Source organism: Sapajus apella, unplaced genomic scaffold, assembly GCF_009761245.1.
Source record: "Sapajus apella isolate SASKATOON/1434 unplaced genomic scaffold, GSC_monkey_1.0 scaffold2, whole genome shotgun sequence".
NCBI lineage: Eukaryota > Metazoa > Chordata > Mammalia > Primates > Cebidae > Sapajus > Sapajus apella.
The window spans coordinates 789,420-807,308 of record NW_022436942.1 but is presented as its reverse complement, the minus strand read 5'-3'; the positions used below and the strand labels follow the sequence as shown (position 1 = coordinate 807,308).

At 33.7% G+C, this 17,889-nt stretch overlaps 1 protein-coding gene across 14 annotated transcripts in view; it reads left to right on the top strand.

The window, feature by feature from the left end:
- The window catches only part of CCDC91 (coiled-coil domain containing 91), a 387,119-nt gene that overhangs the window by 291,614 nt on the left and 77,616 nt on the right, over positions 1–17,889 (top strand). For all 14 annotated transcript variants that reach the window (XM_032283654.1, XM_032283609.1, XM_032283642.1 and 11 more), the window contains one exon: positions 9,059–9,172. In XM_032283654.1, the coding sequence (XP_032139545.1) occupies positions 9,059–9,172 (114 nt within the window). The remainder of the gene's footprint in view (positions 1–9,058; positions 9,173–17,889) is intronic.

Below are 17,889 nucleotides of genomic sequence, written 5' to 3'. Positions count from 1 at the left end.
TTCTTTTCTTTCTTTCTTTCTTTCTTTCTTTCTTTCCTTTTTCTTTTTCTTTTTCTTTTTCTTTCTTTTTTTTTGAGATGGGTTGTTGCTTTGTCACCCAGGCTGGAGTGTAGTGGTGCAATCTCGGCTCACTACAACCACTGCCTCCTGGGTTAAAGCATTTCTCATGTCTCAGCCTCCTTGAGTAGTTAAGACTACAGGCACCTGCCATCACGCCTGGCTAATTTTTGTATTTTTAGTAGAGAACAGGTTTTGCTATATTGACCAGGCTGTTCTCGAACTCCTGCCCTCAAGTGATCAGCCCACCTCAACCTACCAAAGTGCTGGGATTACAGGCTTGAGCCACCACACCTGACCCATTGTTTCATTTCTGAAATCATGTCTTAAGTGGCCTTACATGCTTTCACTCTTTGTTTTGAAACCCTGTCCAGCTTCCATGTGAAACATGTTGAACCAGTATATTGTTGAATGGGAGACCACGGAAGGAAGAGACAAGCACTCCTACCTGAGGCCATTCTAATAGTAGCCAGCCACATTAGACTGAGCAGTTGGTTGCAGATACATGGAAGAGCCCAGCCAAGAAAAAAAAAAAAACTACACAGCTGATCCCATTCCATACTGCCACCTTGCAGAATCATGACCTAAATCAAAGATTGGCAGACTTTTTCCGCAAAGGTCAAGATAGAAGTCTTTATGGGCTAAGAGGCTTAATTGAGAATAGTATATAGGTGCTTATATAATGAGAAAAAAAATTAACAATTTTTTTGAAATTAAAAATGTATTAATGGATTATAATTTTTAATATAGATCTAATGAAAAGAATGGAATTCTCTTTGGGGTAATAACATTTGTTTATTATTTAAAGCTAGTTATTGCTACCATGAAAATTGGTCCCAAATGTTCATTAGTTGGTTATTAATGCTGATCTGTAATGAAATTCTACATATTTAATCTTTAAAATATCTTTTCAAACAGACAAGTATGCTAAATATTGACAGTAATAAATGAACATGTGATTTTGATGGAGTATAGTCATCACTTGGGAGACATTTATAAAATTCTACTAGGTTCTCTTAATACTTTCCTTTTAGCATGTCATTGCAGTACAGATTAATCACTTCCAGTTGAAAGTTAGATGAAAGTTTCTCAAATGCATACGTGGATGTGGAAATATAGAAACTCCCTTTGCACTTGCATCTATGTCTGGAACTTCTGGAACTGTAGTTTAAGTTCATAAATTTGTGTGGAAATAGAAGCCTTAACTTTTTTTTTTAACCTGTTGTTGCATAGGAAGTGTATAAAGGAGCTTGACTTTGTGATTCAATGTTAATTATAGTTCAGATGACTAACCCATGGTGTAAGTCTTGCTGCGTATAAGTGCTATTGTGCATTATAATTTTTAATTCGTTAAGAAATTATCTAGCTTGAAACGAAAGCTAATGTCTTAGTAATTGTGATTGAGTGGTTCTTCTTATTCAGAAAAACTTTCAATCAAAGCCCTGAGCTTAAAAACAATCAAAGCATATCTTTCTTCCTCCTAAGCCATTTGACTCTGTATAGGATGGCAAGTCAGGGTATTGAGCTTCAGTTTCAGACAGAAATTCATAGAACTCACAATGGTCTAGTCCACAGAAACAAAAGAAGTTCACTGTTAGCAGTACTCATTCAGTAATACATGGTAAATTCAGATATTTTCTTCAAAACACTTTGTGATGAGTAACTATGAGTTTTAAATAATTTACTTTTTCACAAGTTTTAGATATTTGTCTAACCAAGCCTTCTTTCATTTTACATATATTTTTACTATCATCAGTTGTTTACACATCTTAGCAGATTCCAAACTAGGTTGTACTAAATTAGTGTTTCTCAACTTTTTTGAAAAGTTTCTACCTATAGTTGTTCCCTACAGACCATTCATGGAGCCTAAGTTTGAATAACTTTAAACTTGGCATTGATTCCTGAAATAAACAGTTCAGCAAATCATCTGACTCATGAAGGGCCAAGAAAACTACTCAAAAATCATTTACTTTGTTTTTTAATTAACTATTGATTTTGCTACGGATGCCCTCAATCACATCAAGCACCTGTTCTCACAGAAAGCTATTCATTCCAAACAAGTTCCTTTCTTCCCCCTCAGGGAAATGTTTACCTGGCTGCTTTAATTAAGCACAGTTTAAAAAACTCACTATTGGCAAATGGCTTTTCTGACTTGACTAACAAATGATCCACTCAAATTTAATTTTAGTTGTAGAGAGAGAGAGAGAGAGTGTGTGTGTGTGTGTGTGTGTGTGCGCGCGCGCGCATGCACACGTTCAAGGAATCTGTTGTCTTGAGGTATTTTCAATTTAGTCATTTTTCGACTATTGCTTTCTTGTTGAGAATATTGTAATGAGTGCTTAGTCTGGTAATACATATGTCATTTCTTTTTAGCACCTTTACGGTCTCTGCATAATAAACACTTTTTTGACATTTAGTGTCAAAATAATCATACTCCACCGTGCCTTAAAAGTGCAACAAAGTCCTCTTTTCTGGTTTTGGCATGACAGACATTCAGTGGAGTTAAAAATGATAATAATGTTACAGCATGGCAACCTTCATGGAACTTAAATGCAGCCAAATTATGACTACATCACTATAGTTTGTAATGTACCGAACAGGAGTATGATTGGATGAGAATCATGTCATAAAATATTATCTTTTTTTCAACATTAAAAAATGTAAAAAGCATTCTGATCTAGTGGGTTGTACAAAAACAGCAACAGGCTAGATTTAGCTCATTGGTTATAGATTGCTGATCTGAGATCTACATGAATGGTTGTTGTTTTAAGCCACTAAAGTTTAATGTTGTTACACAGCAAAAAGTAATATGTTTAGTATAAATTTACCCAAATCCATAGTAGAACCAAAGTGGGAAGATAGGGGGACTACAAATATCTATGTGTTAGCTTTTGGAGTGGCTCTAAGAAATAAGGCAAATTCCTCATCTACCACACTGAAAACTCAAAAGTAATGCCTGAAACTGTAAAATTGCAATAAGAATGTCAGAGATATTGAGACAACAGGAAAAGAAAAAATAAAGGAGGTAAAGTAGTTTCTTTTGGGAAGTGAGAAACTGGTAAGGGTGGAATTCATAGGGATGGTCACAGAGGGACTTCAGCATTATTGATAATATTCTACTTCTTAAACTGAGGGCTACATGGTGTGCTGTGCATGGTATTTATCTTACTCTATATTTTAAAAATTTTCTTTGGATATATTAACATAAAAAAATTTTAAGAAATTAGATAGTTTAAATTTTATTCAAGAGAATACAAGTATTGACCCGTTTTGGTCTGACTTGGAAGTCATATCTAACTCACTGCCTTCCTTCATTTTTAAGGCTTATTATCACTTTGAGAAAATCATGCTGCTAATCATGGGAAAACATTTGCAGGGATAGAACATACAGTACATGAACTCACACCAAGGGAGAAGGAAATATTTGAATCCCTTCATAAGTAGTTAGAATATTCATGACAATATTTTGGTAGCCTTTCCCGCTGTGATTTATATTACACTTTCAGGCTACATGGTACCATATATCTATTAAAATCTTTAGAGGATTATATATTGTGAGATTTATTGATAGCGTTTACAGATGGGCTTGCAACTCCTTCCTAGTAAATTAACTTTGGCTTTGTTTGAGAACAATACAGAACAACTTTAAAATTATGTGTGTTGCAGGAAAAAGGTTCATTGTATGATATCAGGTAATACCACATTCTAGCCCCCATTTTCTTTCTGTCTTGAGTGCTCTTGCCCTCTTGTACCCTTTTTTAACATGTAATGTATTCTGCCATGTTATGATGCAGTAAGAAAGCCCTCACCAGACATGGCCTTTGATCTTGGACTTCCCAGGCTCCAGAACCATGAGGAAAACATGGATCTTTTTTTCTGTGTAAATTATCTAGTCTGTGATATGTTACAGCAGCAGAAAATGGACTAAGATATCTATTTAGTAATACCTATTAATGGAGACATCACAGTTTCTAGAAAATTATACTTCTGATTATATAGGCTTGCTTCATTTTGGGATTGCTTGTTAAAGACACTAAAATGTTACTCATTTTCCTAGTATTCGGGTTAAAAAACTGCATCCAGGGAGAGGGAGGCAGGAAAAAAAAACTGCATCCAATACAAGGATTATAGTTCATGATCCCCAAATCACTCTACTGATACTACTGAATATTACTTTTTCTAAGTAATTAAAATCTAGAAAAGAATGAAAATTTGGACAATCTAGAAGACTTTCTCCTAACTTTAAGTGAAACTGTTCTGTTTGTATGTTGGGATTACAAGTACAGATACAAGCTTCTGGCACATATACCCTAGATCAGAGTTGTTGGCTGTGGACATAGGATGGTACTATCTACGTAATACTTTGCCCAAACAGGAAGGGAATGAAAATGTGTCTGTTATTTTCCTTGTTTAGACCATTTTTTAAGAGTTAGCAACTTTTGAAGATGTTGTGCTAATGAGCTAGACTATTTACTTTTGATATATCATTTGGGGTAAGGCAAGGATGACTATGTATGAGATTAGTAAAGACTATGTTTGCTGACTCATGTAAAGACTATACAAGTGGCAAGAAGAGCAATCAATACACATGCTATTATTGGTAGCTCTTTACATCTTATGTTGTTGACATCAGCCTTAAGCCTTCAGGCTCCCCACTACCTGGTCCCAGCCTTGCTTCCTTTTCATTTTTCCCAAAAGAACATTCATCTGTAGCCAGAAGCCTCAAACATATATTCAGTTTTATTTTTGCACTGTTGTACCAAATGTCATATAAGTTTTTATTCCTAGATAACATTCAACATGAACTACTTATACGGATCTCTCAGTCTTAATCATCTTTCCACACATGAAACACCTATGAAACCTCAGATCAGAGCCGACCTTTTTTTTTTAAGGCTTTCTCTGACCGTTGTAGACATTGTGATATCTCCTTCCTTATAACTCAAAATAGTATTACCACGACTCATTAGCCACTATATCCTGTAAGTTCTCTTTTAGTATATGGTTATTTAGTATACTAAAAGTTATATTTAATATACAGTTTCTGTGCATTTATATTTTATTTTCACAAGAAAATTAGAAACTCATCAAGAGATAGACAAATATGGCTTTCAGTTTTTGGGACTATTTTTTATACAAAATAGGTATTTAGGATATATTTGACAAATGAATGTATGAACAGAGTTTGCTACCAACCATAAACTAGAACTGAATATAACAAATGTTATCTGATCTTTGCATCTCTAGTTTATCACTCGTTTTCTAAGGTGCATTTCTACTAGCACATGTTACTTTTAAGATAATACATAATTAGATAATATGCATTTCTATAGAAACAAAAAGTGAGTAAAATGCACAATTTCCCCAGAAAATTAACCTCATGGTACTATGGTTTGCAACCCACAGACCAGAACTGAGTTCATTGGTGATACTTGTTTTCTGTAAATAATTGTGCTGTGTTTACAATCTTTAAGAAAATTGCCCTAATAAAGGGCACAAAAACGCAGGCATTTTACTGGATAATGACCCTGTGATTACTGAAATGAATGGTAGATTTCATGGATACTAAAGCATAAATATACTTTTAAGCAATAAAGGGAAATTATAACATCTTGTGCAAAATGTCATATAAGCTTTTAGCTCTAAATGACATTCAGCATGACCTATTTAATCATAACAGTATAAAAACTATTCCACTATTCCAGTCATTTATTTTTAAAAAGCAGTAGATGGAACTTCTTGGTTTTTTGTTTTGTTTTGTTTTGTTTTTTGGTTTTTGGTTTTTTTTTTTTTTGAGACAGAGACTTATTCCATCCCTTAGGTTGGAGTGCGGTGGCATGATTTCAGCTCACTGCAACTTCTGCTTCCCAGGTTTAAGCAATTCTCCTGTCTCAGCCTCCCGAGTAGCTGGGATTACAGGCACCTGCCACCACGCCCAGCTAATTTTTTGTATTTTTAGTAGAGATGGGGTTTCACCTTGTTGGTCAGGTTGGTCTTGAACACCTGACCTCAGGTGGTCCGCCTCCCAAAGTGCTGGGATTACAGGCATGAGCCACTGCACCCAGCAGTATATAGAACTTTCTCCACATTTAAGCACTAGTTAGATAATCATTTGGGTAGGATGTTTCTGCATATATTTTTAGATAAAAGCGTTCCAGTATGACCAGAAATATGACTGATGTATTTTAACAAATACAGAATAACATATATGTAATTGAGTACTTTTCATTCCAAACTATTCATCTTAGGATAGTGTTTCTCAAATGGAAACCATCTAGTGCGTAGATACTAGGTATGCTGCTCACACACAGAATGCTTTCTCACAGCAAAGGATTGTCAGTAGTTCCAAGGTTGAGAAAGCCTGCCTTAAAGAATGCACCATGTTCAGTGGTGGAGTTATCACCAAAATATTTTGGAAAACACTTTCCAGAATCGCCTGTTTGATCAGTTTTCCAAACAAGGTTTTAATGATTGTATTTGATGACTGCAAATGTGTTTCATGTTTGGAGGGAAATGCAATGGTCTTGACTCATTTTCTAGGTGCAAGTATGTGGTTAATACTCATAGACAGGAAAAAAAATGCACTATGTTCAGTGGTGGAGTTATCACCAAAATATTTTGAAAAACACTTTCCAGAATTGCCTATTTGAATGTACTTATTGTTGGAAAGTCTTCATTCCTTGCAAGCTATGTTTTATTTTAGATTGTCATGACTCCTAGGGATGATATATTTCATTTATGGAATCAACAAATCATGCAGTCATTCACATACCACTTGCATACATGCAAACAAAGTTTATTAATTCTAACTAATTCAGAATTTAGTGATTAGAAAGTAGAGGGTTAAACTTTACTTTTGTGTCACATTCAAAGGAATTATTTATAGATGAACAGTTTTTCAGGATGAGCTTCACAACTTTGACTGTCACTTAACTCCCAGCTGGGAAGGATAGAATCAAGAGAATTTTGTACTGTAAATGGTACTTTGCCAACTCAAAAACAAGGAATGGTATATTCTCAAAAATTTCAACTGAGAAGGTAGTAATAATATAAACACTCAGCTCCCTGAAATGTGTTAACTGAATAACTTTTACTAACTCTTCATATTTTTTTGGTTGAAGCTCATTTATTTAAATTGATTCTTGCTTTTAATCAAACAGGCCTCGTTAGATTTATTAATATGCTTCTTATGACAGTTTGTTATTTGCACTTGTAAAAAGCCCTGAAAACTAAGGATATTTGTAACCCACCTGTTAGCAAAACCTGACTTGAATGAATGTGAAGCTATTTATGCTTTTAATTTACTCGTATAGTGTAAATATTCATATTCTTTACAACAGAATTATTAATGTGTTTTATTTCAGAGAGCTTAGTAAGTGTGTAATATATTTGCCTTTCTAAATTTGAATAACTTCAAATTCTAAATTTGCAAGTGTGAAATAAATAAGAATTATAATAGCAGATGCTTGCATTTTGAAGTTTTATTCTCATGGTTTTTTTTATAAATTGCTATAGTTTTCCAACTTTAATCTTTTGAGATAATTATGGAAGCAGCTTTGTACTCTAATGGAGCCAATACCTAATATACTCAATGACTGAAAATAAAATAGTAAAATTTTTCAAAGACTTTCAGAATTTTCAGTTAATTTTATAAGGAAGGGAATAAAAAACTAAGTATACCAATATTAAAGCAGTAAACAATATGATCAAGCAAATGACAAGAGAAAACATGTGTATTGCCAATATTTCTATAAACTAAATGCTCAACATCACATAGCAATCTTTTAAAAATACAGGATAAAATTAGATGTCATTTTTCCCAAGTAAGCAAGGATTCTAAAAACTGATAAAAATAAATGTTATCAAGGTTGCAAGAAAATAGCCATTCTTATGTGCTGCTTATGAGTAAATTTGTACAAAATATCAAAAGATATATTGAGTTTATATCCTTTGGCCAAAAATGATTCCACTTTTTGAATTGGTCCAAAGTAAATATCTCTGTGTGTGTTGCTTTTTGTTTATATTTTTCCACACATTTAAATTTTTTACATTAAATATATTTGAAATAGAGAATCCTTGATGTTATTTTATATTTTCTAAGCTACATATAAATATCTAAAATTAATTGGGGACAACTAAGCAAAGTCATACATGCATTCCACAAAATGAAGGACCTTCAAGAATCAAAACTGAAGGACTGAGAAACTCAAGGCAGTTTCCAATTGATTGCCTTGATGTCCAATAAAAAAGGTGGTACCAATAGATGGAAATGAAAAGATTTTACATCATGGCATTCATTCCAATTCATGATATACTATTTTAGCAGAAAATATTATGACTTCCTCAGAGGTGTTGTAGTTTTTCAGAATTTTAGCTTTCTTGCTGTATTTGCAATGCTGAAATCTCTTAGGTTCCTGATTACTATTTCAATAAATGGGGAGTACCATTTCCCTCCCTAAATCTCTCATTCAAATATTAGCACACTGGGTGGAATTTTTACCTCTTACTTATGGTGTCCAGTTCACAGCATCTTAGCCTGGCAAGAGGACCAAACTAGCTGTAAATCTTACCACTCAGACCACACTTGATTATTGTATGATGCCAAAATTAAACGTGAATAAAATAGCTAGAGTATTAGAGTGTTCTTGGAAGAATAAACACAAGTTGGAAGTCTTATGTGGATAGTGCAAAATACAGGAAGGCAGTGAATCATGTAAACATCAAATGAAAGGTTGGTAAAGAAGCCATTGGAGCCTGTCAGGCACTCCCTGCAATAAATGGCATATTCCATTCCTTTCCCTTCACTCAATTTAGGAAATGGAGTTCTGTGAAATCTCTAATAGATCCCAAAAGAGTTTGTAAGTTCTTATCCCTGTGTAAAGGTACACTTTGAATAGAATGAGCTAAAACCCACTGAAGTGGATTTTTAGTTTATATGAAATGGCCAGAAGTATGTCATAGTGCCTACCTTCCTGACTGTTTTACCTTCTCCTGCAAACAGGAAACTGTAAAGGCAGCAATAATAGAAGAGCAGAAGCGAAGTGAAAAGGCTGTGGAAGAGGCAGTGAAAACAACAAGAGATGAATTGATAGAGTATATAAAAGAACAGAAAAGGGTAAGTATCTCCTGAAGAGTTTTAATTTGTGCTTCAATAAACTCAGTCAGTGACTTCCATACAATACATGAAGTTATAAGATATTTAAAATGTCCTGTGTCATCTAACCTATGAATCTTCATCTAAGGATGTTTTCTGATATAATTATATATTCTGATAGTTGTGTCTACAAACATAAATCTTATCTGTCAGCAGAAAGCAACAGTGAATAATTTCTTGGTAGACTCCTAGAAATGACCTGTATCATTTCCAATTTAACTTTACTCATAAAGATAGAAGACAGTTCTACATTTTTAGGGTCATTTGCTATACATTTTTAATTTCTATTTATCCTTTAAGCTTTCTGAGTGTATTAACACCACTGTAGTTCTAATGGACTTAATTACAGTTAGCAAATTCAGGCTCTTCTGCCATAGTGTCCTTTCAAAACCATAACTCAGAATACACTTATAAGAATTTAGAATGCATATTAAAGCTTTGAAAATATAGCCTTGCCATACAATTTGCTTTTATTAATGTTAGTCTGAACAGAGGCTGAAAATAATGGATCTAACTTGATTTGTTGTCTTTTCAACAAGTCTTCAGTCCTCTAAGCAATACAGAGAATAAGAAATTCTTTAACATTAGATGTTTACTGTAATCTTCTCTGTAATTAATATATATAATAAAATAAAAATTGTTACCTGCAGTGTTTTAGGATGTTTTCTTTATATGTTTAATGTATGTTATATATCATATAAATATTATATTTAAGCATTATTTGTGTGTAAATATGTTGCAAATATATATTGCATTGCATAACGTAACAAAACAAACATAAACTGTGTCTGAGAAAATTTGACACATAGCTAAACTTAATTGGTCAAAATGACCAAATAAATAGACAATGTAAGATATTATCCTGCAGTTGGTAGTTCAAGAAGTATACTAAAAGCTTATGACAGTACTTTAGCATCTCACTCTGTTGCCCAGCCTGGCACACTGCAACCTCCGCTTCCCAGATACAAGCAATTCTTCTGCCCCAGCCTCCTGAGTAGCTTGGATTATAGGCGCCTGCCACCATACCCAGCTAATTTTATTTTTTGTTTTTAATAGAGATGGAAGTTCACCATGTTGGCCAGGCTGGTCTTGAACTCCTGACTTCAAGTGATTCGGCAACCTCGGCCTCCCAAAGTGCAGGGAATATAGACGTGAGCCACCACTCCCAGCTGTCTAATACTCTTAATTTGAAGTCAAATTTGGTATGATACAAAGAAAATCAGGCCAGGCACAGTGGCTTACGCCTGTAGTCCCAGCACTTTGGGAGGCCAAGGCAGGCACATCACCGTCAGGAGTTCAAGAGCAGCTGGCCAACATGGCCAACATGATGAAACCCCCTCTTCACTAAAAATACAAAAATTAGCTGGGTATGGTGGTGGATGCCTGTAATCCCAGCTACGCAGGAGGCTGAGGCAGGAAAATCGCTTGAACCCAGGAGGCGGAGGTTGCAGTGAGCCAACTCCACCTCAAGAAAAAGAAAAAAGAAAATTCCCATCTCTTGATGGCTACAAGTAGGTTTCAACAAAGGAGAGTTTCTCACTAGAGTGAAAAATTACTAAGTAGTCTTTCCAGATAAATTAACCATTCACAGAAATATTTTGTGTGGGATTAAATCTTTGTACAGTTTACCTTAGGGTGTTTTTAAAAGCATTTTTACTCAAATTCCTGAGAGGTGCGTAATCTCCCAAAGAGAAAATTCTGAGCCAAAGGAGTCAATTGGCTTTTCAAGGAGTATTATATTCTCAGAAAACTCCTCTTTCTATATGTACCCACAAAGAGTTTATTTTAAATAATCTTGTTCAAAAGTAATCATGCAGCAAAGGAATTATAGGTACAATTTATATGCATACAGTAATTGCAATTGTGAAAGAACATAAGTTTGAAATAAATTGAAGACTTCTTGTGGATATATCCTTTTTTATCATCTTCTCTTTTTTAAACTATTTTATCTTAGTAATAACACAACATAAAATCTACTTTTAAAATTTTAAGTCTATAATACTTTATCATTGACTATAGATGTACAGTGTTATACAGCAAATCTTTAGAGCTTATTCATCTTGCTTGACCAAAACTTTATGCCGTTGTTTGGGTACTTTCTGTTTCCCTCTCTCCACATCTTCTGGTATCCACCGGTCCACTTTGATTCTATGAAGTAGAACCAGCAGTATGTATCTTTCTGTGACTGGCTTATTTCACTTAGTATAATGCCCTCAAGGATCATCCATGCTGTTCTGAATTGCAGAATTTTCTTCATTTTTAAAGCTGAATGGTATTTGGTTATACATATTTTCTTTATCCATTCATCTGTCAATGGATATTTTGTTTGTTTTCCCATTTTTAGTATCTTAATAGTATATGACCAATCCTTATTTGAGCTCTAAATCTGAATGAGAAATTATGTAACAAAGCAAACTCATTCATAGGATTATTTTAGACTAACATTTCTTTGATTGACATGGAAGATTTTCTTAAAGGAAAATAATTTTGAAGATAAAAGTACTTTCCTGTCAAACTGAGTTATGTGGCTACCATAAGAAGTGCCTATAAGGAGAATAAGAAATGATTTTTTAAGAGATACCTGGTCCCCGCATGAAGCAAATTGACTTTGAAAAGAACTATCAGTGTACTCTGACATTTAGTCTGTATGTTCTTGCAAATCATGGTAAAAGCCTAATATTCATTTGTATTAGTCAATTAACCAGTTACCATATGTGGAGGCATTATTAAAATAACAAACTATCACATTAGGTTCCATTTGCACTGAAATTCTACTTCTCTTTGCTTATTTCCTTATATATTAAGGAGAATAATACTAATACCTACATTACAGAATTGTTATGAGCTAATACATGTAATAAAATAGCAGTTATAGTAAGAACTCAATGTGTTATGCTTATTATCATTTTTACCACATTATTTATAGAAAAGGGAAACAACAGCATTATTGCTGCCAATTTTAAAATACGCTCTTTAGAATAGTGTTTGGTGTTCTTTTCCTCTGAAGTTGACAATGTGAATTCAAAAATTTTATTTCACTTCTGTTATTAATTCACAGAGGATTAAAACTGATTCAATCAGTACATTTGTAGGAAATTTATTACTTCCACTTTGGGATTTTAAAGTTTTATTAATAACACTTACTGTGGAATATTTTTAATATTTGAATGTATCTCTCCAAATAGAAAAGCTATAAAAAAGAAAGTGAATAAATGATCAGAAATGAAAGCACCAACTAATTCCTAACCTCTTTATTATGTAAATTTTAAAAAAATTGAGATTCCCTATACTCTTCTGAAAATGCATTTCAGTGTTTTGAGTAAATTTTTATGAATATCTTGGGGTTCGGAAAATTTTCAAACACAAGAAAGGTATCTCAGAGCTTATAAACTAATACTTAGGAAAAACAAAAGTTTTTTAGCAAATTCAAAATCTTCTCTGTTTCCAAAAGACTAAATTAGGGTAACTCACATCTGCTTCTTCTTTGGAGATGGATTTCTATTTGCATCAGAGAAGAACCCATTTCCAGAATAAAAATTTTCCTTTCCCCTCTCCAGGTTTTTTTTTTTTTTAAACTAGCGAGTCAACTTGAGATTTTCAACATTAGACAACTCAAAAGCCCAATAGACCTTGTTTCCAACTGAGCTTGAATTTCAGCCTGGGAAGTAATCTTCTGTTCTTGAAGTTTTGAAAATCTTTGAAGGAAGAAGTCTACTGTTGTATTAGGTCCTACCTTTTATGTCTTTTGTCTGAAAGTCTTTCATTAGACATCACCATACTCTTAACAAATTCACAAATTCATTAAAAGTTTGAAATGAAGTTTTTTTTTTTCTACATCTTTTTTTTAGTCTTTTAAAACACAGAAAAACACAGAATAAAAAATTCCAAATGCTTAATTTTCAAATAAATTATGGATTATCTAACAATATAAAACACAATAGATAAATCGCTATATAGGGTTACATAGCTTTTTCTGTATATCTGAAATTAATAAGTTTTTAATCGGTTATCCATTCTTGTTGAGTAGTAACATTATACTCAGAATTATACTAAAATTAAAGTTAGAATTCCACAGAGAATATTTTAATTTTAAATGCTTTTTACCAATTTTTATGTGTCAAATCAATAGAGATGTCAGTAAACTTTATAAATACCTAGTATTCATCTGTTCTAAACATTTTAGGACAAAGGGGCTACCTCTACATGTACTAATTAAGTAAACTGTAATTTACACTAATTACATCCTAAATTATTTACTACATCAGATATATAGTACTTGTAGTATTAGTCCGAGTTATAATCATAATCAAAAATTAGTGTGCAATGAAAATATCCAAATAAGGAGAGCTTGTAAAATGATCAATCAGAAAGATAATATAAATCGATTAATTAGTTTTAGTGATAAAAATGCCTTTCTTATATGAATTCGACCTGATCGCTCTTTTGGGAAATTTTTCTGTAAAATCTCTCATGCTAATCCTGACAAAAAAGAAGATTACATTGAATTCACAACTTGACTGTGGAATCAAAAAGGTAATTTGCAGCCTCAGCACTCCTAAATTTTTCATTAAATGTAGCACAAATTATCTAATTTTTAATGGATTTAGACATTTCCAATATAACTTATATAATAGAGAAGAAAAGGCAAACAGGAAAACCTAAAAAGATTTAAAAATACATTTAATCTTTCTGTGAATCAGTGAGGTACCTGCAAGTACAGTGATTTGCATTGGAAGACATATTGTGTATTATTAAAGTTTAAATTTTGGTTTCAGACTCTCTTTAATCACTATAAATTCTAGAGCAGAGGTTGCAAACTACAACTCATGAGTCAAATCTGGCCTGCTGCCTGCTTTTGTAAATAAAGTTTAATTGAAACACACATTCACATTCATTCGCTTTTGTATTGTACACTAACTGGTGTCATGCTTCAATAGCAGAGCTGAGTAGTTAAGAGAGACCATTGGGGTATGTAACCGAAAGTATTTACTATCTGGTTCTTTACAGAAGAATGTTTATCAACTCCTGTTCTAAATCATCAAAATTATCTTGTGGGGAAAGTTTCTTCCTTTCAGCCCTTTAAAATTTTTACTAGCTTCATATGCCTCAGGGTAACTAGATAATTAAAGTCTCTTGAGTGCTATTCTGGAGAAGATTTCTCTCTTTGTATTAATTGCCAGATAAGGTATTATAATACATTATATCTGATCATTAGTGTCATAAAATTTACTTAATAAAAGGAGATGGCAGAAAAATTAGATGGGAAAGAATATAATTCTGACACTTCTCTAGGGAGGAATAATTTGTGGTTTATAATGACCTGCAGCCCTTGGGTTAGAATGAAGAGTTCCAACCCATCCCAGAAGTTAAGACTCGTACACATGAGTTTGCTATGTGGAAGGAAGTATGAATAACATTCAGCAAGCAACAACTACTCACAGCCAAGCAGTGATTCCTAAAAAATAAAATCTCATCCAAATGTAATAAAATAGTATTTTTTTTCCTCTTAAGAAACAAAATTATTGCCTGTGTTTTCTAAATCACCTCCAGGAAAAAAACCTTCATTTTAGAATATCCTTTTAATTTAGGTTTTTAGAGAAGAGTAAGAAGCAATTTTCTTCACTTCAAAAGTTTTGTGGTGCATTGTCAGAATTTTTACATTATAAAATGGCTTTTTTAATCCAGTTTTGCTACAATATTCTTTGGTGTTTGATCTCCAACTATTAAAAGATAATATTTAATCCTCTGAAACTGATAAGCAAGTTCAGCAAAGTCTCAGGATACAAAATCAATGTGCAAAAATCACATGCATTCCTATACACCCATAACGGACTTGAAGAGAGCCAAATCAAGAACAAACTTTCATTCACAATTGCCGCAAAGAGAATAAAATACCTAGGAATACAACTAACAAGGAACGTAAAGAACCTCTTCAAGGAGAAATACAAGCCACTGCTCAACGAAATAAGAGAGGACACAAACAGATGGAGAAACATTCCATGTTCATGGTTAGGAAGAATCAATACCATTAAAATGGCCATACTGCCCAAAGTAATTTACAGATTCAATGCTATCCCCATCAAGCTACCAATGACCTTCTTCGCAGAACTGGAAAAAATCACCTTAAACTTCATATGGAACCAAAAGAGAGCCCGCATAGCCAAGTCAATTCTAAGCAAAAAGAACAAAGCGGGAGGCATCACACTACTGGACTTCTAACTATACTACAAGGCTGCAGTAATCAAAACAGCATGATACTGGTACCAAAACAGAGATATAGACCAATGGAACAGAACAGAGGTCTCGGAGACAACACAACATATCTACAACCATCTGATCTTTGACAAACCTGACAAAAACAAGCAATGGGGAAAGGATTCCCTGCTCAATAAATGGTGTTGGGAAAGCTGGCTACCCATGTGCAGAAAGCAGAAACTGGACCCCTTCCTGACACCTTACACTAAAATTAACTCCAGATGGATTAAAGACTTAAACATAAGACCTAACACCATAAAAGCCCTAGAAGAAAATCTAGGCAAAACTATTCAGGACATAGGTGTAGGCAAGGACTTCATGACCAAAACACCAAAAGCATTGACAACAAAAGCCAAAATAGACAAAATGGGACCTAATCAAACTCCACAGCTTCTGCACAGCAAAAGAAACAGTCATTAGAGTGAATCGGCAATCAACAGAATGGGAAAAAATATTTGCAATTTACCCATCTGACAAAGGGTTGATATCCAGAATTTACAAAGAACTAAAACAGATTTACAAGAAAAAAACTAACAAGCCCATTCAAAAGTGGGCGAAGGATATGAACAGACACTTTACAAAAGAAGACATACATGAGGCCAACAAACATATGAAAAAATGCTCATCATCACTGGTCATCAGAGAAATGCAAATCAAAACAACATTGAGATACCATCTGACGCCAGTTAGAATGGTGATCATTAAAAAATCTGGAGACAACAGATGCTGGAGAGGATGTGGAGAAATAGGAACACTTTTGCACTGTTGGTGGGAGTGTAAATTAATTCAACCATTGTGGAAGACAGTGTGGCGATTCCTCAAGGACCTAGAAATAGAAATTCCATTTGACCCAGCAATCCCATTACTGGGTATATATCCAAAGGATTACAAATCGTTCTACTATAAGGACACGTGTACACAAATGTTCATTGCAGCACTGTTTACAATAGCAAAGACCTGGAACCAACCCAAATGCCCATCGACGATAGACTGGATAGGGAAAATGTGGCACATATACACCATGGAATATTATGCAGCCATCAAAAACGATGAGTTTGTGTCCTTTGTAGGGACATGGATGAACCTGGAAACCATCATTCTCAACAAACTGACAGAAGAGCAGAAGATCAAACACCACATGTTCTCACTCATAGGCGGGTGTTGAACAATGAGAACACATGGGCACAGGGAGGGGAGCACTACACACTGGGGTCAGTTGGGGGGAAATAGGGGAGGGAAGTTGGGGGGTGGGGAGCTGGGGAGAGATAGGAAGGGGAGAAATGCCAGATATAGGTGATGGGGAGGAAGGCAGCAAATCACACTGCCACGTGTGTACCTATGCAACAATTTTGCATGTTCTTCACATGTACCCCCAAACCTAAAATGCAATAAAATAAATAAATGGGAAAAAAAAGATAATATTTAGGCAAAATGAACTTTCCTTATTTTTTGGTCAGTTACACAGTTACTTGAATAAACCATTATTTCAATGTAAGTTATTTAATATCTCATGGTCCCTTACTTCTCTTCTTAGAAATGTGGAATTTGATTAGCTGATCGCTAATGTCTTTTAAAGTCCTAAAATTCTGTTAAGACTATGAGTAATATTTTTCTTGACAATTGATAAACCTCTTGTGGGGTTTTTAATTCTTGATATAAATCAGTTGTATCATAGTAGCTACATTATACAGTATTTATATATTGGTAGAGAAAAATCGCACTTTACTGACATTCCCCAGCCTCCTGCACCATTCTCATCCTAATTATTCTTGCTTCTGTCCAGTCTGGAGGAGGCTATGTGGTTATATGTGCAAGAAGTAGCTCATTAACAATTCAGCATCTGTGGTCTAAAGCATCTGCCCTTGTAACTTTTGATTTGAGTTTCATATTTGAAAATGCTTTTATGTGACCAATGCATATTAAAAAGCATACTATACCCTTACATTCATTGTTGTCTGCTTTCACTTGTACCTCATTTTTTGATGCCAAAGGGGATTTAGCCTACTCTACGTAAGCTGTATTTTAATTTAAATCATCAGAAGTTTACCTTCCAAATTTGTACAATTTTATCATTTCAGGTGGCACAATAAACAAGTGGAAAAATATGTGGATTTAGAAAAATAGCCAGTACTAACCATCTTGCCAATTGACGTTTCAACTGTGTTACACATTTATTCTTCTCCTTAAATTAAAAGAGTAGAAAAATTGATTTGAAAGAGAGGTTGGTAAAGCCAATGAAGTAAATAGATTTTAAAGGTTTTATAGTTTTTTTTTAAGGTTAATATAATTATGATTTTAAAATTTATGCACTATTTTTCTATCTTAAACACTTTAACAGTTTATTTTACAAATTATCCTTTGAAATGAAATGTATTGCTATCTCCCACTTTATATTTTAACAGTTTTTTTTTTTTTTTTTTTTT